Raw genomic sequence first — 25,398 nt, 5'->3', positions numbered from 1 at the left:
ACATTTTTGAGGAATATGATAGAAAAAGGATTGGATGCGGGGCATAAATTATAAAACATTGAATCGACAGTTAAGTCACATGTTTAAACACTGCAAGCTACTCAGGGCCTTACCTTGCTACTTCTGGTTTAAGTCTGCCGTTTTCCTCTGTGAGCTGCTGGATGCGTTTGAGGTGAATGTCTTTCTCGGACAGAAGGCGCTTGTACTCCTCTGGATCGGCATCTTTCTGCTGGCTCACCAGGTGCTAGACAACCATGTGGGGAACACAGTCAGTACATTGAAAAGAGTGCGACAAAATAGTGTATTTCCAATCTATTTCGTGAAAATTTGGTAATACTTTTCGCCCCAAACACACAAAAAAATAAAGTGTCTTGTGTATAAAATACATAATGAATCCTTTCCATTGACCTGCGTCCGATTCTTCCAGCGCTTTATTTCCTCTTCCAGAATCTTCTTCTCAGCCTGCAGCATGCCACTCTTCTCACTCAACTCAGAGTTTGCCTGCTGCATTGGCATGATGTCCGACTCCAGTTTACGCAGCTGAAAACACAGCAACCGATATACATTTGTAGTAAAAATGAAAATGTGGGTGTCAAAATCTTTAGTAACACTAACTTCAACACAAAACTTCCTCTCAAGGTGCAGTGTGTAGAACTCAGTGGCATCGAGTGGTGAGGTTGCAGATGGCAACAAACTGAATACCCCTCCTCATGGCGGTCTCCGTGAAAGAGACGGTGGCCATGAAACTTGCAAAATGCCGTCTCTAGAGCCAGTGTTTGGTTTGTCTGTTTTAGCTACTGTAGAAACATGCCGCTCCTCCATACGGGTCATTCTAAGGTAATGACATGATGATTATTATTTTCATGGGATTATACACTAATTAAAACATACATAAGAATACTATGCCATGCTGTAAATTTTATACATTACACCCTTACTCATAATTTAATGAAATAATAGAAATTTAGAAAACGTAATATTTCAACGTTAGATTTTGAAAAAGAAAGTGCAGGGAGCACCGAGCAGCATTTCTTGTAAAATGAACTGAAATTTTGAATCGATAAAAATAATTAATCAAATAGATCCCCAAAACAGGTTAATCTTACTGTTTACAATGTTTGTCAGTCTTTTTCCTGTAAACGTGAATAAATAAAGTAAAAATAAATAAAAATAAAATTAAAAATTGTAACCCTTCTCTCCAAGTCCCTGTCCCCACTAGGAATGTAATGAAAAGGATGCAATCCTTTAATGTATACCACGGTATCAAGCAACGACAGTGCTGAACCGTAGGCCTTTCCCTGTAAAACTGTACCAGCAATATACATTATGTTGCAAAGTTGAAGATGTAAACTTTAATTCACCCTCACCTTATGATGTCACTGCGCGGTAGCCTACGGCCAAATGATGTAATAAAACATCCAATAAGTAATTTTGCCAAGCTCCGTCGCTGTGCAATAGCAGGCGGCAAAACATTGTAATAATCCATCCAATGACTAATTTCTCCAAGCACTGCGTTCCACCATCTTCGTCACAACACAACAGAACTGCTTTAGGCCAATATTTTACAGCACGTGCATTAATTGCGCGCTCATCGGAGTAAGTGTAAACAAACAGGGCGGAACGTGGCGCCTTGGGAAATTACTCATTGGATGGATTATTACAACATTTGCTACTGAGCAGGGGCAACATAAGGTGAAAGTGAATTTATGTTGACATCTTCAATTTAGGAAATGAGTTGGATTTTAGAGATGAGTTGTCGCTTATTTTGCCTCTCCTGTGAATGTGAGAGCCCCGACATGCGCCTTCACATGCTGCGCTGCAGAGGCCTTCCCATGTGTAATTTTTTATCATATAAAATAATCATTAATTGAATATACAGGAAACGAAGGGGGGAAACAATACTGTGACAACAATACAGTATTTTAGTAGATACCGTAGAATACAGTGAAATTTCATACGGTTACATCCTTAGTCCCCAATAAGCCCTCAGTACTCCTAATTCAACAGCACCAGGCTATGGTGCAGAAAGCACAGTTGTTGTCTCCTTGCTTTACAGCAGCATTTTACAACACAGTGCTTTACGTAATCTGCACATGGGAGCAGGTGTAATATCGGCAATCATAGACAAAATAACAATTCCAACAACTTGAAAAATGATGAATATCCGACAGGCTGATAATCAGTCGACCCCTAATATTAACATTCCACACACAATCCTTACGACTAACCATTTAAATATGGGGTTTTGAATGCCTAAACAACCCTTCAGCCATAATGTTATTCAATGACTCAGAGGACACAGACTCCATGGTCTGTGGTTGCTACCTTGGCTTGGGCCTGCTCAAGCTCCTGCTCTATCCGGACCGTCTCCTCTCGCAGCATCTTGTTGGTCTCCATCAGGACGCTCATGGTCTCAGTCTTCTTCATAAGCTCATCATGCTGAGCCAGAGTCTTTGCTGTGACCTGGTTTTGAAAACAAGAAATACCGATGTAAAGATTATACAACTCTTTAAAACATACGCATTTCTTTGTAGCTTCCTGATGCTGAAGACATTTATTACTCGGGTGGGCAAGTTTGGCATTTAAGGCCACAGAATGTTTAGTTGTCCATAGTATTGAGCAGTCTGGTCAATAGGGCCAGGCGATATATTGACATAATATATGATGGTTGGGAGCGATGTGATGGTTAAATAACACTGCATGACAGGAAAGTAATACACACTTTTGTACTGTTCTAGATGTTCCCCTTAATGACTCTTGCTGCTTGGTTGTTATAGCTACATTACTAAGGCAAAGCAGATCCTGGTTATACTACTTTAAGAAGTTTCATAAATGTAGGTGGGGGCTGGCAGGCATGATGGCTCACCTTCATCCCCTCTCTCTCGGCACTCAGACTGTCCTGCACCTCCCTCAGCTCTCGCTCCAGATGCTCCACTCTCAGACGGTGGCGGAGGCTCTCTCCCTGAGCCACCTCAAAATGAGACTCTGCAATCTCCTTCTCCCGACGCACAAAACTGCGATAAAAGGAGGGACGAGGGTGAGGTCGTTTGACAGATGCAGCGAGGAGACCATGAAGAGAAAATAGGGATGGAGAACTGTTGCATTCTTTGTTTGAGCGTTTTGTTTAGTTAAGTGGTAAATTGAATTGTGCCTTGCTCCAGCACCAAGGTTTTCAGTTGAGATTAGGGTTTTGTTTTTTTACCGAAGTATCTCCAGGACTTGGTCTTGAGATTTTCCCTCCTCTGTGAGTGAGATGTTTATGGGGCTCTCTCCGAGAGTGCGCTGCAGATTGGCAGCCATTGTGCTGCTCATGGCCTGGATCTGCTCGTGGAGAAGAGTGTTTTGCCTCTGAAGCTCCTCAGAGCTACTCTCCAACTTGGACATCTCCTCCTGAACGACACAGAAAGAGATCCTTTGTCAACAATTATACTCTTACAAAAAAAGGTAAGGTAAATGGCTTCATCAATGGGATATAAAAGGACAATCTGACAATGTCAAATAGTCCAAAAAGCAAGAAGCAAAGTGAAATAAGACACATCATCACAAAATAAAAGTCATTATTCTGTGGATTTGTGTTTTATTTGCTGACAAACCTTGAGGATTTTTTCTTGCTCCCCCCAGGAGACTCTGGCCTCCAGCAGCTGAGCACCCAACCTCTGACTCCTCTCCTCAAGCTGGTGCCTGAGCTCGCCCGCCTGCAGGACCTGAGCTTTGGCCACCTGCAGGGCCTCCACATCAGCCGCGTGCAACATCATCTCTCGCTCATATTTTTCCTGCGCCTCCGCTGTCAGCCTGGCCTGGGGTGCGAGGGGTTTAAAAGAGATTTAAGAAGGAAGCCTCTCTATGCGCAAAACCTTTGATTGGCACGCGAAAAACATTTCAGAAAAGGCACAGGTGAATGTGGCAGCTGGTTTCTGACCTGCTCCTGACTGTCCAACAAGGCCTGCTGCTGCTGGGTTGCAGCCACCACCACCCTCTGCACCGCCTCCTGGTGGTCAGCCTGGGCACTGCTCAGACTTCTCTGCAGCTCACTCATCTGACAAATACACGTGTTATGCTCACAGATGCGAATCAAAACCATATTGATTTTTTTTCTTTTAATATATAAAGATGGACACTTATGAGATTGCTCAAAAGGCTTGAGGAGCTTATACTATTTCTTCAAAAAGGCTCAGAAAATGAGCAGAGCTCGGCTGTTCAGCGAGCTTGGGATTTAAGAAAGCGCCTCGTCAATTGAAACTGACATTAACATTGCTCACTGACATTGGTCGCTCTCCCGTCTCCGCTATGACTCAACAACGCCACACCATGGATTGCAGTTTAAATAATTGATGCATTGAGAGACCCAAGAAATCAACCAATCAGGATTTTTGCGTTATGAATTTTGAGAATCATATTTAGGGCATTACCAAATTCCTGGCAAATTATGCTCAATTTCACAGATCTAGATTCTCAATTATAACAGGTTTTAAAAGAAATATACAACATTTCACAGAGATTATTAAATTACACCTTTTAAGCACACACAGTTGGGCAGAACCGTTCATCACATGCAGTGACGTTTGATCCAGAAAATGTTTTATGTTTACATCCAATGGCACGGAAAAACACAACAACATAAAGTTTAAGATAAAAAGTTTTAAAAACTAAAAATAAAAAATCCAACACAGCCATTTGTTGAAAGACTCACTTTGCATGAGAGCTGAACATGCACTCTACAGTATTAAAATAATTTATTTCAAATATATTTGCCAAACAAATGCCAGATTCGTGCGTGGACAACACCACAGGTCCTTACATGTATGGAGATGATAGCTGTAGCATAAGCATGACTTGGACAAACGTCGTGGCTGACGCATTAGGTCATTTGTTGTCGTCACTGTAGTTTTTCTTAAGTACATCCTGCGGCTGATTCCAGCTTCGCTGCCATTGAAACAAACTGTAAAGTTGGTTTGACTCTGCATGGCACTTTGCCATTTCAAACTTGATTGAAGGCAGATTTCCTGGTCCATGATCCGATTTTCACGGCCGTGAATTTGGTATGGCCCTAATCATATTTTGTCCTTCGAAGTTCAGTTCCAGTTATTGTTGGTATTCGGCGACTGCTTTCTTTTTAATTTAAGATTTTAACTGTTTTTGAAGTTTTGCTTGCTAAAAAATCATTATAAACAATTAATAATTGGTAGCAGAATGGGATTTTGAGTAGTGTCCCTGTTTAAGAAGTGAAATTATATTCACTTGGTGGTTTTTCACTTTTCTGACAAGGAGTAAGCCGACACTTTTTGCTTTACCTGCTCCTCCAGAGAAGCCAGGGCTTTTTTCTTCTCTTCCTCAATCTCCTGCGTCTTCTTGTTAGCTTCCACAAGCTTCTGCTCCAGCTGTCTCTGCTGCTCCTCAGCCTCCTTCACACGGGCCTCGATTGAGCAACGCACCTGCTCCGTCACCTACACACAAATAAAAAATTGTTTGAATAAATACAACAGTAGAACAAAATAACATGAATACCAAACACTCATGAATGTTTTTGATAAGTCGTGATCTACAAGAAGCTGAGAGACCTCCCAGATACAGATGTTCATGTTTTAAGGCGATCCAAAGGGCCAACCTAGTAAACCATTAACCTCTTTTTCTTTGTCCAGAGACTCTTCCAAGCACTGGGCCATGGCTCTGTAGCGCTCCATGCTGGAGGTGGCGGTCCTCAGGGTCTCCGCTAGCTCTTCAGCCTGTGTCTCTGCCTGCTGCAGGCGGCCACGCAGGTCATCTTTATCCTGTGCTGAACCCTGGAGAGCTGGAGGGTGAAAGTTACACTCTAAAACCTCCATGGCAAGTGCTGGTGCAATAAAATAATAAATCAATAAAAAGGTGGCTGGTGGAAAGAAAAAAGGTTTCCGAGGTTGTAATCAAAAACTGAAAAAAGAAAAACATTGCTGTTAATTGTGCAAGTCAAAATAGTCAAAAATAATTTACATACAAGTCTTGTGACTTCATTAGCTGTTTTAACAAGAGTTTACTTTCCACAAATGAAAGTCACACAAACAGTTAATGGGCTTGCCTTCTGACTATGAAACATGTTAAAAAATAGGACAATTGTAAAATGAAAGTAGGGCACGTGTAAATATGGGACAACCGACTGACTAAAGGAACTACAATATTTAGAAATTTGCCAATTAAACTTGCCTGTACAATGTCCTAAAGATTTGTATCCTGCAGCCATGTCTAGCTCAAACATTACATTTACAGTGAAGACCACATTGTTTGGTTTTAACTTGGAGAAGAACAATAAGCATCTATTGCCATCTATCAGCATTCATGGATTGTTATGAAACGGCTATTCCTCTGTACAATTTTGCTTAAAATTGCTACGATGTTGATTAAATTGTGTGCATCTGCATACAGACCTCCGAGTACCATGGTGGAGGGGGCATGTCCGCCGCCTTGCTGCGGCCTGAGAGTGGTGCTCTCCAGCTGGGCTGCGCTGAGAAGTTCCCTGGTCTTCTGATGTGCCGCCACCTGGTGCTCAAGCTGCCTCTTGGCATCCAGCAGCTGGATCTGCGGATTATTCAAATGGAGGTCAGTTGTACCAATGCTTTAGTTTGATTGAATCACGGCCCATTTTTTCCCCCTCAAAAGAAACCTCACAGAAAAGAAAAAGAAGCTCAAGACTAAATGTAAAAGATCAATGTGTAATTTTAAAAGGTCATGACTTACAGATTTCAAAATCATATAGTGACTAGGCACAAGCTAAAAAGTGTTGACACGGATTATTACTTATCACAAAATAGATAAGTTATTCAATAGTAGTTATGTAGCTTAACATGCCCCCCCCCCCCACACACACACACACACTTACTTCCTGGTTTCGACTGAGCAAGTGGCGCTGTTCCACCTCTTGCTCCAACCTCTTCTGTAACTGGGAGATCTCCCTCTCCTGCTTCTCCACCTGGCTGTTCAGACGCTGGCGGGTTTCAGTTTCTGAACGCTCTAGAGTTTCCTACGACAAGGAGGGGGTGGGTATTATCAAACCCCTTTCACACACACATCCCTGAAATGTTCCACAACATTTCTTGCATGGGGTCAAGCAAAAATAATAATGATAATAAAATAATAATAAAAATTTATACAAAAACATTACTTGTCTCAAAAACTTGTTGAAAATGAGATTATGCCATGATTATTCATGGCTGATTCAGATTTTCTAAATATGACTGTTTATATTTTTTTGCAGTTTTTCGTCAGAAATGTATTTTTTATGAAAATGCTTCGTGCATACGCCCACATACATCCTCTTTGTGCACACAAGTGAATGAGTTTGTCCATGCACCGCACCATATGTCGCTCTACGGCCTCACCGTGGAAGTTCTTCTGCATGAGTGAAGACACAAAATTCGCAATTTTATTTTGTCCTTGTCGATTGGGCCCATCATAAACATGCCACGAAATAATCGAAGTTTACTTATATTTGATTGGTTGGTCTGGCCAGACATAGCGGGGAGAGCAGTTACTTCAAGATCAATTGACTTCTAGTGTTGCAAACTTCGCGACTTTCGCTAGATTTAGCGACTTATTCAGACCATCAGAGAACCATGCACACTGTCTGTACAGCTTTCTCCTCCGTCCCTCCCTCCGCCTTCATAAAGTGCGCTCCCCCTTTACTTACTTTCCTGAGGAGCATCTCCCAACTTACTAAACATAGTAAAAGGGATGTGCCCAGTCCACTGTCTGGTTCCTATCACTCAATAAACAACCAATTCAATCCTCTGTATTTTGCTTCAACAAATATAACGTGTGGTAAGTCATTTGTGTTTCAACATTCAAGTGATAATCTGTGAGGTTATTGTGTAAATGAAAACTACTTTATTTAGCTGGTACTTTTCAAGAATCAACCCTTCAATGTATTTCCGTTCAGTTTGTAGCTGGGTCCGCCACCCGCAAGAAGTTAAATTTGCAGCTGCGGTAAATTTCATAAACCAGTGTAGTTAGTCGTTGTTTGAGTGAGAGAAGGTCCTGTAACCAGGTGCAGAAAATGCAAAAAAGTTATGAAATAGTCACTGTTTAATTATGAAGATACAATAAAATTTTCCAATAAAGAAAAGTTATAAAAATGTTTGATGCTGGTGCTGTCTGTTATAGTTCTTGGAAAGCAAGAAAATCTGAATCTGCAGGTCAGAGAATTGCAATCAGTGCATCTCATATACGGCAGTCGTCAGCCCTACCTGGATGGCTTGGAGGTTGGTGAGCAGCAGGTTCTGGCTGCGCTGTTGGCCCAGGACAGCCTCCTTCTCTTGAGCCAGTCTGGACTCCTCTAGCTTCAGCATGTCCCTCTCCTTGCGGAGGTTCTCAGCACGGCCCTTGAATGGCAAAGGGGATAATATGTAAAACAAACAAACAAAATTTATAAAAAACACTAAAACATGTCGCATGATACAATAATTTGCTGAAAAATGATAGTGATATTTGAAAAGGAAACTATAATGAGGATTTTTTTTGAATTTTAATTTTATTTATCTAACAGGGACAGGGCACACTGAACATTGCTGTAAATGTGCCAAATTTAGCCAAGAGGCTATTGGTGGAGTAATTCAAGACTTACAATTTGAGATCAATAATTCAAAAGAAATGATTGAAACTCATTCGCTGAGGAATGATCTTGATCATTTAAGGTCTAAATTAATGACCCAAAACTGAGGTTGAGTACTGTATAAGGTTTACTTATTTTTATTAGATGCATTTTGGTTCTTTACTATATTACTGACATATTAATGTATTTTGAGTTGAATGTTTTGTATGAAAGGTAATATACAATTGATGCTATAATGTAGATGTTAATAATGTTATTAATAGAGGTAAAGCCCGCAGGGCTGCAATCCTATTGTTCTTGTTCGGCTTTTAAGCCTTTCCCTGTAAAACTGTACACGCAATATACATTTATGTTGCAAAATTGAAGATGTAAACTTTAATTCACCCTCACCTTATGATGTCACTGCGTGGTAGCCTACGGCCAAATTATGTAATAAAACATCCAATAAGTAATTTTGCCAAGCTCCGCAAGAACTGCTGGTGGCAATATTTTAGGACAAGTGCGTTACTGGCAGGCGCATAGGAGCAAGTGTTAACAAAGATGTCGGAACAAGGTGCTTTGCGAAATTACTCATATATGGAAATATATAACGGCCACGACAAAATCGGGTTCAAATCGGACTGAATTTGTGTAGTCTAATTCCGGCATTACAGAAACTTGGAAAACTGTAATACGTATATTACGTACAACTGAACCCTGTGTATTGCTGCCTGCAGCTATATTTATCATTATTATTGTTCAAGTGAACGATGGGGGGCCACACAGAAAGGTAGCCAACGGATGTAAACAGACACCTCAGCCATGTTGAGTTTCTCCTGGGCAGCCCTAAGGTCCTGGGTCATGCTGTGGATGGTCTGCCCACTCTTCTGAGCGGCGGCTACCATCTTCTGCTCCTTCTCTGTGAGTGAGGCAATCTCTTTCCTGTAGCCCTGCACATTGTCCTGCAGCATCTCATATCTACAGGAACAGGACGGAAGACAGTTGTGCATGCCGGAGTTGTGGCTCTACCAAAAAAATACAGCCTACTGCCATGGGAATGAGGCACAAATGGTCTGGAGTGAAAGTTTCATTCATCTTTAAGGAACAGCAACAGGTATCATAGAAGTGCTGCAGAAAATGTAAGCAATAGCCAGGTGACTAATAAACAATTAAAAGACTTCACAGGTGTCTCTTGTGTGTTGTGATGAATAGAATTTGAATAGAATAAAAGCAGACTTATAACTTCCAAATGTAGACCTATCAAATTTCAGTTTGGCATAAGCAGAGGAAAATCATCTATGATTGCACTCTTACCTTTTGGAGGCAAACTCCAGCTGAGTGGAGACCTTCACATTCTGGGAGCGAAGGTCTGAAAGCTGCTCCTGCAGCTTCTCACTTTGCTCCATCAGTACTTTGTCACCCTTTACACGCTCTTTCTTGTAGGTGGAGAACACCTCCTGCAACTGAAGATTCAACCAGCCCTTTCAAAATATTATTTATATATATATATATATATATATACATACACACACACACACATATATACATATACACACACACACACACACACACACACACACACACACACACATATACAAACCATTAAATATTATAACAATGCTTGTGCAAATTTTTGAACCTACTTGAGTACTAGTATGTCTAATGTTAAGTCTGCATCAGCTACACCAAATGTGTGTTAAGTCATAAGAATAAATTTTTTGTTAACTGGTTTCTTGAGCTTCCTTGCATGAAAACTGTTTGGTTACACAGCCCCCTAGTGGCAAAATAGTCATTCATTCTTATAGAGCCTCTAGTATAGCAATTCCAAAAGTGTGAGTGAAATGATTCAATAACAAAAATATAAATGTTAACTATTTTCTTTTTTTTTTTTAAACCCGCTGATTACATTTTTCCATAGAGAATGTAGTGAAACTTGTAAAGATAACACAGATCATAATCAAGTCTATCAGTGTTTAATTGACATAAGTAAATCCATTTAATGTATTTATTTTTAAAACTATTGGTTGATTAAAAACAAAATCAATTATTGATTTTATGATTAAAAGTGTTACTCAATACTAAGATGAAAAGTTATTTTGCTTAATTCCCCACACCACTATTCAGAATGAGCATTTATTCACCGACCAATGAACATGGACTCGCACGTGACACAAACCTGCCGCAAAGAAGCCTTGGCCTCCAATGCTTCAGTGGATTCTGTTGCTATGGACACGAGTGTGGTAGGCGTGGCAGCAGTAGGAGTGGTGGCTGGGGATCGGTGGGGGGTAGAAGTCAGAGAAAACTCCTCGGCCGACGTACCTTTGAAGAAAAAGGTAAATAAATAAATAAATAAATAAATAAATAAACAAACACATGGCCCAGTGCCAGTCAAGGAGCATAATAATGTCATAATAAATACAACTCGTAAAGTAATTCACAAAACACAGAATGAGAAACAGAGAATGACAATTGCCTTCTGTATGCCGGAAAACTGTGGTGGATACAAACAAATGGGGATGATTTCGGAAGACCCCAGTGTACCTTGCTGAGGGAAGCTGACTCCGGTGGCCTGAGCCAGGAGCATGCGGTACATGTCCCTCTGCCTCACGATGGACTCCGTTAATTGCATCTGCTGAGTGCGCTGCTCCTTCAGTGCCTCCAGCTCAGCTTGGGCCTTCTCGAGACTCTGGGCTAGTTCACTGCGCCTGGGACAATCCAATGGGCGATGCCAATATTTAGAGAGCAGGGTGACCGCAGGCCGATATATATAATGTCGATATCATGTCGGGTTTTTTTGGTTTCGCATCTGATAAAATACAACTATTTAATAATTATAACAAATACAAACACAAATTTGATGAACATAAATTAACATTTATTTAACAATAGCAAGATGTTGTCTGCATTGTCTCTGCAGTGCAATATTTTATATAATAAAAAGGTATCAACTAAATAAATGTCCATGGGTAATCAAAAAACCAAACTTTGTAAAAAATAAATAAATAAAAAATAATAAAGAAAATAAAAAAAATCTAATAATAATAAATAAATAAATAACTTATGAATAAAAAAACATTTTTAAACCATGAATGGAAATCGAGGCCGCAGATTTCTGCCATCCTGATGCCTGACCAAAATTTCGTACAAGTTGGGAAACTGAAAAATAAATAGATCCAAGTAAAAAGACACAGGAACGTACAGTGGGGCAAAAAAGTATTTAGTCAGCCACCAATTGTGCAAGTTCTCCCACTTAAAAAGATGAGAGAGGCCTGTTATTTTCATCACAGGTTATAGACTATGAGAGACAGAATGGGGGGAAAGAATCCAGGAAATCACATTGTAGGATTTGTAATGAATTATTTGGTAAATTCCTCGGTAAAATAAGTATTTGGTCACCTACAAACAAGCAAGATTTCTGGCTTTCACAGACCTGTAACTTTTTCTTTAAGAGGCTCCACTCCTTACCTGTATTAATGGCACCTGTTTGAACTCGTTATCAGTATAAAAGACACCTGTCCACAATCTCAAACAGTCACACTCCAAACTCCACTATGGCCAAGACCAAAGAGCTGTCAAAGGACACCAGAAACAAAACTGTAGACCTGCACCAGGCTGGGAAGACTGAATCTGCAATAGGTCAGCAGCTTGTTGTGAAGAAATCAACTGTGGGAGCAATTATTATAATCTCCCTCAATCTGGGGCTCCACGCAAGATCTCAACCCGTGGGGTCAAAATGATCACAAGACCGGTGAGCAAACATCCCAGAACCACACGGGGGGGGACCTAGTGAATGACCTGCAGAGAGCTGGGACCAAAGTAACAAAGGCTACCATCAGTAACACACTACGCCGCCAGGGACTCAAATCCTGCAGTGCCAGACGTGTCCCCCTGCTTAAGCCAGTACATGTCCAGGCCCGTCTGAAGTTTGCTCAAGAGCATTTGGATGATCCAGAAGAGGATTGGGAGAATGTCATATGGTCAGATGAAAACAAAATAGAACTTTTTGGTAAAAACTCAACTTGTCGTGTTTGGAGGAGAAAGAAAGCTGAGTTGCATCCAAAGAACACCATACCTACTGTGAAGCATGGGGGTGGAAACATCATGCTTTGGGGCTGTTTTTCTGCAAAGGGACCAGGACGACTGATCCGTGTAAAGGAAAGAATGAATGGGGCCATGTATTGTGAGATTTTGAGTGAAAACCTCCTTCCATCAGCAAGGGCATTGAAGATGAAACGTGGCTGGGTCTTTCAGCATGACAATGATCCCAAACGCACCGCCCGGGCAACGAAGGAGTGGCTTGGTGGGAAGCATTTCAAGGTCCTGGAGTGGCCTAGCCAGTCTCCAGATCTCAACCCCATAGAAAATCTTTGGAGGGAGTTAAAGTCTGTGTTGCCCAGCGACAGCCCAAAAACATCACTGCTCTAGAGGAGATCTGCATGGAGGAATGGGCCAAAATATCAGCAACAGTGTATGAAAACCTTGTGAAGACTTACAGAAAACGTTTGACCTCTGTCATTGCAAACAAAGGGTATATAACAAAGTATTGAGATGAACTTTTGTTATTGACCAAATACTTATTTTCCACCATAATTTGCTAATAAATTCTTTAAAAACCAGACTGTAATTTTCTGGATTTTTTTTTTCTCATTTTGTCTCTCATAGTTAAGGTATACCTATGATGAAATTAACAGGCCTCTCTCATCTTTTTAAGTGGGAGAACTTGCACAATTGGTGGCTGACTAAATACTTTTTTGCCCCACTGTATGCACGGTGCAGTGTTGTCTGGAGGAGAGGGAAACTCCACTCCAATTCTCTTAGTTACGTTTACGATTTGTCTCAAATACAAAGTATTTACAAACAGCACTGCTGCTAATTTCTTTCAAAAGCGGTCGCGGAGGCTCTGCACTGACTATCTTTATTGAGTAATACCATAACAAACCGAAGCGCATGACACTAGTGAAGACAGCCAGTGAGTGATGGGAGGTGGGGCTATGTGGGCGCTACCGTGGTGTGTGTGTCAACTCGCTGTTAGAGTAGAGAGAGTGAGGAAGCAGCTACTACCGGTATATCGATAGTGCAGTAAATGAGTATCGAAACTGTTTCAAATATTTAGAATCGATATTTATAGAAAAATCTATATTTTTGACGACATTAATCCGCAGACATTTGTTTATCGGCCTCATTTAGGGCTGGGTATTTGGCAGGGTCTCGCAGATTAATTTTGATACATGGTCACCATTTGAGTTGATATTGATGAGATAATATATTTATAAATAAAAAATATTTCAAGGAACAAATTCAGTCCAAAACAGTGAAAAATTTGCAACTATTTTGGTATTAAATTTAAGCAGAATATCTATAGAGTTTTCCAATCAATTCAGAAATTGAAAATAATTGAATTGTATCAAATTTCGATTTTTCAACCTCAATATTTTTAAGTTATAGTTGCTTTATATAGCGCTAAAGCAGCACTATGTAACCTTTGGTATTTGGCGCGCCTACAGTTTGAGTGCAATTGCACTTTTACACCAGTCGTAAAACCCGGTCTGGTGTCCAAAAATAATTTATTTTACCAGATAAAATTCGGCCCCCTGCTACCAGTGTAGGTGCCAGATGTGGTCGCCCTGGCAGATCGCTCGCAAGCGCAAGTTAGAGGGTATAGCAAATCCTGTGGCGCAATGACAGTGGGGGCCAATGGGCACCAGCTGCTGCATAGCACACCACTGGCCCGTCTCATCTACATCGTCGGCAGGTGGAGATCAGAAAACAAAAAAAAAAAAAACACAGTAATTACCGGAGCCAAACATCAAAAATGTAATGTGCCGTAGAGCTTATGCACTTTTCTACCGGTTTCATACCTGAACACAGTAGTTACATAATGCAAGAACAAGCGTTCGGCGGGAATGAAAGAGGTGCCAGTCTCCATATTAGAAGTCAGTGTACCATCAAAATAGTTCTGAAACTGTTATTTTAAAGGTAAAAAAAATAAATAAATAAAAAATCTGGTTTGTATAAAACTACTGTACAACAATATTGATATTGATGAGATATCTAAATGCTCCAAAGCATGTAGTTTCTGAATGATTTTTAATTAGATGATTCAATATCTATCTCTGGTATCATGTAGAAAGTGGGCAAAATGTCTCATTATTAAAATTATTATGATCAATATTAAAATTAAACCTTTCCTGAGTTTTCACCAGGGATTCATTTAGTATAATCTCAGAGGACATGCTGCCAAAACAAACACAAGACCTTATGTATGGATTGGCCTGAAAAAAAAAACGTACTTGATGCCCACAGCTTCAAACTCCTCTTGCTCTTGGGCGTCGCCAAGCTCCCTGAGGGCCTGTAGGAGGCGCTGGTTCTGCTGCTGCAGCTCCTCCACGCTGCGGAACGTCACTAGGTGCTGGCTGATGACTTCTGATGCACTGCCGACGTCGGAAGAACTCACGTCCTCCTCCTGGACCACGTGGTTCCCACGCGCCTCCTCCAACTCGATGAGCAGCACACGCACCTGCATTCATTTACACAGCACTTTATGGAAAACCGAATCCGAAGTGTGCTTTACGGAAAATGGAGACAACTTACTTGCTGAGCCATGTCTCCCAGCTGAACTTCAAACCTTTGGTTGTCCCTCTCCAAGACGGAGGAGTGCTTGTTGGCCTCATCAGCCTCCCTCTGTAAGCGATGCACCTCCTAAAAAATCACACACACACACACACACACACACACACACACACACACACACACACACACACACACACACACACACACACACACACACACACACACACACACACACACACACACACACACACACACACACACACACACTCTTTCTTGAGCTGTTTTCATATTTGCACAATGAGAAGTCATTGTGCTTTATGCATTTACACTATTCAAATTATCTGTGTTCTTTTAAATGAGACTCATTAAAATTAGAACCGTGTTTGAAGAGTCTGATCTCAAAAGCACATAGCTCATGTGAAATTATGGCACCTTCACAGCCTGTTCTAGTTTGGCCGACAGGCTGGCCACCGACTTCTGCATGCGCTCATGCTCGTCCCTCTGCCGCTTGAGGATGGGGGCCTTGGTCTCCACCTCCTGCACAATGTCATCCAGGTACTGGTTGACCCGCTTGTTCTCCAGGCGCTCGAACTGCAGCTGCTCCTGGGTCTCCACATAGGCAGAGTACAACTGGGAACAAAGATAGTGGTTAGATAAATGGTTAGTTAACCATTTAGAGTACTGAGGTCTCAAAATGTCCCTCAAACATTACTTCTTTCTACTTAATGTCTTGCAAATATTACACCCTTCTACGGTTATGGTCTAAAAAAATATTTATACCTTGAACTACTGATCTAACAATCCTGGTCATTGGGGGTGATACAAGTTCATAGCATCAGTAGTGAACAAATGGACATGCTCACACATTTGCATGTTTCACAACAACGAACATTCTGTACATGTTGACCTGTTCATCCCTCCCTCTGCAAACCCAACATCTGCCTGCAGCATCATACACACCACCATCTCCAAACTTCAAACTCAACACCCCAGTGCCCACATCATCATGTCGGGAGACTTTAACCATGTCACCATGAACAGAGTTCTGCGACTTTCAAACAGTACTTGAACTGTCCTACGAGAGAGGAGAGGACCCTGGACCTGATGTATGCTAACATTAAGGATGCATACATCTCCTCTTCTCTCCCCCCTCTGGGCAGGTCAGATCACAACCTGGTTCACCTCAAACCCTGCTATGTGCCTCTGGTGAAGAGGAAGCTTACGACCACAAGGACTGTGAGGAGGTGGTCGGAGCAGGCTTATGAGGCACTGCAGGACTGCTTTGAAGTGACTGACTGGCCTGCACCCTGTGAGCCCCATGGGGAGGACATTGATGGGCTCACGGAGTGCATCACGGACTATATCAACTTCTGTGTGGACTGCAATGTCCCAGCTCGGACTGTCACCTGTTACGCCAACAATAAACCATGGATCACCTTCTTCTTTTTGCACATTTTTAACTGTACATTTTACACTCTATATAGATATGTTTATAACATATAGATATGTTTATATATAAATATGTTTCTTAATAATTATTATATGTTGTATGTAAATATGTTGTATGTAGATTTGGAGCTGTAACAAAAGTAATTTCCCCCTGGGATTATTAAAGTATTTCTGATTTCTGATTCTTCTGCTGTTTGGATACTGAAATTCAGATGAACATACCTCTGTCAGCTTCATGCCAGGTTTTATTTTAGCTACTACTGCTGCGGTTGGAGACATTGTTGTGACTGGTTCCTCTGACAGCAACGAACTAGATCCAGCAGGTCCTGGAAATAAAATGGAAAAAAAGGTAATATTCTAAGTATGTAGTATTATGATCATGTTAAATTTAAAACCCTTACAAGGAGGTCACAGATCAGTATTTGTCGGCGAGAATTCGCTTTTTTTTTTTTTGCCTCCCCCCTCATCATGGGGGGCTTTAATCAGTGCAAAAAGGACATGTCTACATGTTGTCATGACACACAAATAAACGTAAAATAAGTACATAGCCCCATAGTGAAAACCTCTGGCTCACCTCTGTGCTTCCAGTCTGACAGCAGTTCATTGGCGTTGTCCAGCTCTTTCTCAAGGCTCTGGATCCTCTCCTGAAACTCAGCGACGGTCTTGTCTTTGGCACCGTTTATCTCCTGAAGTTTCTCCTCCAAGGCCTTGTTTGCTGTGGTGAAGCGAAAGAAAATGCACATTTAGAAATGTTGAAGTATTAGTACATAGTAGACACTATAGTCAACATATAGACAGTCAAAATATCATATATTCACAAATCCAGATGAATCTATAAGACCTAAAAAAAACGAATAACCGCTAAAATAACAAGAATGTTTTTTGTTGTTCCTCGGGAAATAAAAATAATAACGTGCATGTGATACACAGCACATACATACAGTATTATACACAGTTAAAAGGCAACCAGTGGTCCAATACTGCATGATAAGACTTTGTAATTCTCTGTGCTTACCTTCTCCAGCATCCTTCAGAAGCTTCTGTAGCTTTTCCACTGCACGCATCAGTTCATCACTCTTTGCCTCAGAATCTGCCGCTGCTCCCTGTAACCACAGACTGATCGTTAGTCCTGGAAAACTCCTTGTAACCGAGACACGCCACAGCACCCAAGTTATGTTTAGCAGTACCTAATTAAGTTGTTAGACAGCTTTAAAGACCAGGGCTTTGTTTGCTATGATTGATTCTCCTTTTACTTACCTTGTACAAATTGGAGAGCTTGATGTTGGCATTAAGCTCAGTCCTGAACTTCTCCTCCATGCTGGCATGTTGCTCCTTAGCCTAGAACCACACAGTCAGTCAATAAAAAAATTGTCACAATTTAAAGGTTAAAGTACAACACACAACCAGACCAGGGTCTGCGGGACAGGAGTAGTGCGAGTAGGGCGGGGTCTTCAGGGTGCCCTGCGCCATGTGCACTGGTCTACGTGGGTGGGCACTCGGGGTTTGTGGCTGGGTAGAACACCAGATGGTTGCAATATGGCAGGCCGTTGGTGGTCATGGGGATCCCCGCCGGGTCGCGGGCATTTCTGGCAGAGTGTCGGCCTGTTGGCATGGGACCAGGACCGGGACCTGGACCTGGCCTGTGGTCCGTGCCTGGCACCCCTCGGCCCGGTTTCCCGGTGCGTCGCATGCCTGCATGTGGGGGGTGGGTTGCTCTTCAGGGGTGCAGGGTATCCTCACACTCTCTAGGACTGGTTTATTCTCCTCAGGAGAACACTCAACACCACCACCAATTCTCCTCAACACCATGAGTGGGTGTTGCTCCGCAGGCTCCCAGATTCTCCGGGGACTGGGAGGTCTTCTGTGGATGCAGGGCATGGTGCTCAGTGTGTTCCTGTGGACGTGGAATGTATATGGCTGCGAGAATAAGGGGTGGCTGTGGGGCCTATTCCGCCGCTTGAAGGCACGATGATATAATTCCGACCTAATTGGGACAAGTCTTGTGCACAACACACAGCACCAGCACCTGCTTCGAACAGACCCCCGAACACCATCCTGATTACATCCTTCTCCTCCTTTACTGGCATAGCTATCACAGGAATAGGCCATATGACAAAAACCGGTTCCAATTTTCCTGGACCTAATTATGTTTTGTCAAGACATGTCATCTGAAGTTTGTGTGTGTGTTTTTCCAGGTACATGTTTGTTTCTAAGTTTATTTGTCTCACCCGTGGCTATTCTCCCCTCTTGAAGAAGTTATGATGATTAGTTGATTATAGACCAACACATGGTAAAATTGTTCTCTAAAGAGGGGGATTGCTGGCGGTCTTGTATAACAATGAGGCTGTGCTGTTATCCCACAGGCTGTCCACAGGACAATTATTGTAGCAGTTCTTGATGATTAAAGAATCAATGGAGTGGCATTGCAGGTTGAGAAGTTGAACTCTACTTGTAGATTAACGCCGTCCTAGATACAATGGCATACAAAAACGCTGTTGAATGCCAAGCAGGCTGACAGCACAGGTTAAAAAAATAAAAAATAAAATAAATTTGCCTTTCCCCTGTTAAAGGGGGGTGACCCGAAAGTCTTAAACAATTATAGGCCCTCCTATAAATCAAAAAGCAACATTGTGCAGCCCTTTTCATTGCCTCATCTAAGGCTTTTGATAGTGTGGATCATTCAGTATTGAAGCAAAGATTTATCAGTGTAGGTCTGTCAGAACAAACTGTCTGCTGGTTTGATTATTATCTATCAGGCAGATCTCACTGTGTGAGGCAGAAGGTATTACTTCTGGTTCCCTTAGTGTATCCAAGGGCATGCCTTGGGGATCGGTCCTGGGATTAGTCCTACTCATTAAATATATAGTGGGGAGAACAAGTATTTGATACACTGCCGATTTTCCAGGTTTTCCCACTTACGACGCATGTAGAGGTCTGTCATTTTTATCATAGGTACACTTCAATCGTGAAAGACGGAATCTAAAACAAAAACCCAGAAAATCACATTGTATGATTTTTAAATAATTTATTTGCATTTTTATCGCATGAAATAAGTATTTGATCACCTACCAACCAGTAAGAATTCCGGCTCTCACAGACCTGTTTTTCTTTAAGAAGCCCTCCCATTCTCCACTCATTACCTGTATTAACTGTACCTCTTTGAACTTGTTACCTGTATAAAAGACACCTGTCCACACTCAATCAGACTCCAACCTCTCCACAATGGGCAAGACCAGATAGCTGTCTAAGGACATCAGGGACAAAATTGTAGACCTGCACAAGGCTGGGATGGGCTTCAGGACAGTAGGCAAGCAGCTTGGTGAAAAGGTACCTAATCCTAATCTACCTAGGTACCTAGGTCTAATAATTGCGCCAACAACTGTTGGCGCAATTATTAGAAAATGGAATAAGTTCGAGATGACAGTCAATCTCCCTCGGTCTGGGGCTCCATGCAAGATCTCACCTCGTGGAGCCTCAATGATCATAAGAAAGGTGAGGCATCAGCCCAGAACTACATGGCAGGACCTGGACAATGACCTGAAGAGAGCTGGGACCACAGTATCAAAGAAAACCATAAGTAACACACTACACCATCATGGATTAGAATCCTGCAGCGCACGCAGGGTCCCTCTGCTCAAGCCAGTGCATGTCCAGGGCCGTCTGAAGTTTGCCAATGACAATCTGGATGATCCAGAGGAGGAATGGGAGAAGGTCATGTGGTCTGATGAGACCAAAATAGAGCTTTTAGGTTTAAACTCCACTCGCCATGTTTGGAGGAAGAAGAAGGATGAGAACAACCCCAAGAACACCATCCCAACCGTGAAGCATGGAGGTGGAAACATCATTCTTTGGGGAAGCTTTTCTGCAAAGGGGACAGGACGACTGCACCGTATTGAGGGGAGGATGGAGGGGCCATGTATGGTGAGATCTTGGCCAACAACCTCCTTCCCTCAATAAGAGCATTGAAGATGGGGCATGGCTGGGTCTTCCAGCATGACAACGACCCGAAACACACAGCCAGGGCAACGAAGGAGTGGCTCCATAAGAAGCATCTCAAGGTCCTGGAGTGGCCTAGCCAGTCTCCAGACCTGAACCCAATAGAAAATCTTTGGAGGGAGCTGAAAGTCTGTGTTGCCCAGCGACAGCCCTGAAACCTGAAGGATCTGGAGAAGATCTGTATGGAGGAGTGGGCCACAATCCCTGCTGCAGTGTGTGTAAACCTGGTTAAGAACTACAGGAAACGTCTGATCTCTGTAATTGCAAACAGAGGTTTCTGTACGAAATATTAGGTTCTGTTTTTCTGATGTATCAAATACTTATTTCATGAAATAAAATGCAAATGAATTACTTAAAAATCATACAATGTGATTTTCTGGATTTTTTTTTTTTTTTTTGATTCAGTCTCACAGTTGAAGTGTACCTATGATAAAAATGACAGACCTCGACATGCTTTGTAAGTGGGAAAACCTGCAAAATCAGTAGTGTATCAAATAGTTGTTCTCCCCACTGTATCAACAGTCTTGATAAAATTGTTTCCAATGCAAATTTCCACTTTTATGCAAGAATACTGTGATATACTCCTCTGCACCTTAACCAAACCAGGCTCTTGGTCAGCTACAACTTGCTTTTAATATTGTACACCGTACATTGTGTGATTTAAAACTTATTTTGAAGGCTGACAAAACAAAACACCATTATTCAGGGCCCAAGATCGAGTCGTATCTCAACACAAATATCTAGGAATGGTGATTGATAAATGTCTTTTAGCCTCACATTCAGAAATTGCTGAAAAACACTGAAGTTGAAATTGGGTTTTTTAATTTTACAAGAGTCTTGCTTTTCCTTCTAGGCCAAAACTGGACTATGGCGATGTTATATACATGCATGCATCATCAGTGCTGCACCATGCAGCACTGAGGTTTACTTCAAATTTTAAAGCCCTTACTCACCATTGCTCTTTGTATGCTCGGGTGGGATGGTCTGCCTTGTCCACCCGTAGACATAACCATTGCATGGCATGTTTATATTTACAAGACTATTCCTGGTCTGCTTCCATCTTAACTACGGATCTACATCCCTCAGAAAAGCATGGAAAGATTTTGTCTTCACTCCCAGGACTTATTCCTAGTATCTGTCCCTCAAGTCCCTACTGAATTGGGAAAAAGGGCATTTAAGTATTCTGCTCTCTCTGCTTGGAAACAGTTGCAAAATTACCCGATTCTTCGAGAGCTGGTCTCACTCGATGCATTTAAGTAATTTTAAATTACTTGGAGGAATCTGGCTGTAGATGTTTCGACTGATTCATTTTGTGCCCGTTGATCCCTATTTTGATACTGACAACTTATGACTGATTTTTTATTTTATAATTCTGTAATTTATTCTTTATTTTCATTGTAAATTGTTGTAAAATGTTTTTTTATGTCTGCAACTCTGCTAATTGTGCTGCTGCCTGTCTTGGCCAGGACGCTCTTGTAAAAGATTTTTTTTTATCTCAATGAGACTTTTCCTGGTTAAGGTAGAGGTTATATAGATAGGTTATAAAAATAAAAAGTTATAAGAACAAGTCTGGATTGGTGCTGTGCATTCATTTGACAGGACAGTAACAACTTATAGCAATATAGATTGACTATGAATTGCCTGCAGTATTAACTCCGGTCGGTGGTGCTGGACCAGACCAGGAGCTAAAATGAGCATGGGTACTTCAGCATAGTGTGGCCTGGTTGGCACTAGAAAAAGAAAAACAAAACAAGTTCAACCCATTTGCTATTGGAAGTGTCAGACTACAGCACTATCGACTCCTCTTAGTATTCAATTAGTTTGAAGCCTGTGACCAACTACATACAATTCAAGTTATGAATAATTTGTTGTGTTTTATTAGTTATGTGTATGGAGCAAAGGGAGAGACCAACTGTAAGTTACAATATACCCAATACCAAATTCTTTCATTGGAAAAAAATCTTGTAATGTGCCCGAGCTTAATGTTGCTAGAACAGACTAAACAAAGCCTGAAGTAGGACATCCACGACATGGCCCTGACCTTGGAATATTTGTCAAGCATGGTGAAATTACTTCAAATGTAATCTGGTGTAAGGTCAGCATTTCCTCCAATTACCAGTAGTTTGCAGAATATACATTATGATTGAAACATTAGTTAACACAAGGGCATCTGATCAAATGTTTATTAATCTGCAATAAGTCCCGAGCAGATAACAACTCCAGGGAGAGTAGTTTAAAATAAAAATAAAAACCACTTCACCTCTTTCAGTTTACTGATCATGTCTTCAACCTGCTTCTGGAGGTGTTCATTTGAAGTCTTCAAACTGAGCACGTAGTCTTGAAGTCTCTTCAACTGCACATCACAAAACAGGAAACACGCATTCATAGACATGGTTATTTCTTTTTTAGTTTGATAAGGAGTTTAATAAAAAATAGATTTTCATTGTTGAAAGTCTTTCGTCCTTATTAATTTGTCATAAAAAAAAAAAGCATCAGGTCCTTACATACCAGTTTAATAAATTATTATATGTTTTTCTGCCAAGAAAAGAACCATACCTCATCTTCTTTGTTCTCCAGGCTGCATTTGAGTTCCAGGATCTCGTTGCCCTTCTGACGTGACAGAGATAACAGCTCCTCGCTCTTTTCCTTCAATTCAGTGTTCAGCCAAGCCATCTGGCCCTGGAGCAGCTCCTTCTCCAGCTCCATACGATTCTCCCTGTACTGTAGGAGAGGGCCACGGAAAAACAGATCAATGGAGGAATTCATCCCAAAAATCTTTAACAGAAAATACACCAACAATAGCAATTTACGTTCGGTATCAACATGTTTAATATCTGAATTGTGTGTACAGAATTGCTCTATCTTGGAGATGTATGGCACTAATAACCCTCTGCTGGTTTCTACTTCTTAAACCATCTGTGTGGCTAACCTTTATGTTGACCTCTGCTGCTTCAAGATCATCCAGTTTGATTTGCAGCCCCATTTTGGAGGCGTTGACTTCCACCAATTTGTCATTGAGTTGCCTCAAGTCCCCTAAAGGGGGAGAGGAGAAACAACACACACTGAATAAATGAACACATATTTGTTACACATCATGCCTATAGATCTATATAGCACAATTCTAAAAAACATATTTGATAGAAATAAACTTGTCCATACCATTTAAGTTCTCCACCTCCAGAGATCTTCTCTCCAGTGTTCGCACAAGCTCTCGCTTTTCTGCCTCCAGTTCCTCTTTGACTTTTGAGATCTGCACCTAAAAACATTGGAGTTTGCAATGTTACTTATGTTAAATAATGTTTTAACTTGATCATATTCAGAAGATTTTTTGGAATCCAGCTGACTGATTGAGAGTGATGCAATAGATATGAACAGCTACCCCCAACACAAATGTATCCAAATTTTAAACATGTCAATATCAGTCTTTTCTTCCTTACCTGTTCCAATGACAACTTTTCCTGAGCGATTTCATGTTCCTTGTTCTTCTTGCTCACAGTTTTAAGTTTCACATCTGAAGGAGGTATTTCAATCAAAGCATTATAATTATCCTAAATCCGGAAGGGATTTTGTGACCATTTACAAATGGTCACAAAATGACAGCAGCCACAATGAGTACATTTTAGTTGATGATTAATTGTCAAACAAATTATTGCGATTAACAATGTGTCTTTTTTGTCCATTTTGTGGGACAATATCAGTCGATGAAATAAAAAATGTTATATAATACACTTATGACAGGCTTTAGCGACAGGGTAAGACTGTGGCTAAGAATAAACACTCACCAATGTCGGAGTACAGTTCTCTCAGTTTTTGATGTTCTTGAGAATGGGACACAAAGTCGCCCTGGCACTGTTCGAGGCGTTTCACTTTTTCGAACAACTGTTGTTCTGCACAATAAAAACGGCCAATGCATAAGAAACAATCACAACTGCACACAATGTCTAACGTGAATATTAGCTGGTATATCTTAGCTCGACCGATCAAGCTTGTCCACTGACGAGGTGTGTAAACCAGCTTAAACACTGCCTCACGCTCCCACACATGGGCGCAAATGCAACATTACAAATAACAGATTACGTTAGCAACATGCTATCGAGGTGAGCTAGCAAAACAGACCGCAGGCTGCACTGGGTTGGCGTGCCAGCTAGCATGCTAACTTGCTAACCGACGTGAAGTATGGGGGGAAATCTCACCGCTGTCGACCCTAAACTGCTCCTGGTGTGCTTTCAATGTGTCTATCTCATATTGCTGATCCGAGAGAAACTTCTCGAGTTTATTTTGGATTCCTTTCGGAAGTTTAGTTAGTTCTGTACGTTCCAGCACCTGCTGCAGCAACGCCGCCATCCTTGAGCGCCACCGAGTGACGTAGTACGAAGCGGACGGCTCGGAGCACCAAGTCTCGCGAGAAGATGTATCGCCAGGCCATGAATTGCTCCCATGGTGCATTGCGATGAATGCAGCGCAAAGGGCAACGGCTGCAGAGACGTTTTGTTAATTTACTTAAACCATGTTCGGACGCACAAGTTTTTGCCCAAGAAAAAAAACATGTATATACATATATTAAATATAAAAATATAAATTGATGTATGCGATGGAATTATGGCGGTACTGTGTTTTGTTCAGTCATTGTTAACGTCGGAAGGTGGCGCTGGTGCCATTTCTGTTTTGACGAACACTGTGTGTGTGTGTGTGTGTGTGTGTGTGTGTGTGTGTGTGTGTGTGTGCGTGTGTGCGTGTGTGCGTGTGTGTGTGCACGTGTGTGCGTGTGGCATTCTGAGTTTTGGCTCCAAATTCAACGTTCAAGACTGCACGATATGGAACGTTTG

The 25,398-nt window shown here is 41.5% G+C and overlaps 1 protein-coding gene across 2 annotated transcripts in view; it reads right to left on the bottom strand.

The window, feature by feature from the left end:
• tprb (translocated promoter region b, nuclear basket protein) overlaps positions 1–24,916 on the bottom strand; it is a gene marked incomplete at its 5' end in the record, with an annotated part of 36,699 nt that extends 11,783 nt beyond the window's left edge. The window contains 30 exons of one of the 2 annotated variants that reach the window (XM_080007663.1): positions 114–244; positions 409–540; positions 2,326–2,463; positions 2,867–3,014; positions 3,203–3,390; positions 3,594–3,797; positions 3,920–4,036; positions 5,292–5,444; positions 5,622–5,788; positions 6,399–6,549; positions 6,851–6,991; positions 8,214–8,348; positions 9,373–9,535; positions 9,872–10,038; positions 10,734–10,876; positions 11,099–11,262; positions 14,848–15,074; positions 15,149–15,256; positions 15,560–15,757; positions 16,799–16,902; positions 17,151–17,291; positions 17,592–17,679; positions 17,834–17,914; positions 22,833–22,925; positions 23,129–23,293; positions 23,502–23,605; positions 23,732–23,828; positions 24,010–24,083; positions 24,355–24,459; positions 24,766–24,916. In XM_080007663.1, the coding sequence (XP_079863789.1) occupies positions 114–244; positions 409–540; positions 2,326–2,463; positions 2,867–3,014; positions 3,203–3,390; positions 3,594–3,797; positions 3,920–4,036; positions 5,292–5,444; positions 5,622–5,788; positions 6,399–6,549; positions 6,851–6,991; positions 8,214–8,348; positions 9,373–9,535; positions 9,872–10,038; positions 10,734–10,876; positions 11,099–11,262; positions 14,848–15,074; positions 15,149–15,256; positions 15,560–15,757; positions 16,799–16,902; positions 17,151–17,291; positions 17,592–17,679; positions 17,834–17,914; positions 22,833–22,925; positions 23,129–23,293; positions 23,502–23,605; positions 23,732–23,828; positions 24,010–24,083; positions 24,355–24,459; positions 24,766–24,916 (4,178 nt within the window). The remainder of the gene's footprint in view (positions 1–113; positions 245–408; positions 541–2,325; positions 2,464–2,866; positions 3,015–3,202; positions 3,391–3,593; positions 3,798–3,919; positions 4,037–5,291; positions 5,445–5,621; positions 5,789–6,398; positions 6,550–6,850; positions 6,992–8,213; positions 8,349–9,372; positions 9,536–9,871; positions 10,039–10,733; positions 10,877–11,098; positions 11,263–14,847; positions 15,075–15,148; positions 15,257–15,559; positions 15,758–16,798; positions 16,903–17,150; positions 17,292–17,591; positions 17,680–17,833; positions 17,915–22,832; positions 22,926–23,128; positions 23,294–23,501; positions 23,606–23,731; positions 23,829–24,009; positions 24,084–24,354; positions 24,460–24,765) is intronic. The other variant, XM_080007664.1, reaches the window with a different exon arrangement.
• Positions 24,917–25,398: the final 482 nt, after the last annotated feature.

The sequence above is a fragment of the Zeus faber genome (genome assembly GCF_960531495.2).
Source record: "Zeus faber genome assembly, chromosome: 1".
Lineage (NCBI taxonomy): Eukaryota > Metazoa > Chordata > Actinopteri > Zeiformes > Zeidae > Zeus > Zeus faber.
The sequence above is the reverse complement of the archived record's forward strand: the minus strand, read 5'-3'. Positions and strand labels throughout refer to the sequence as shown.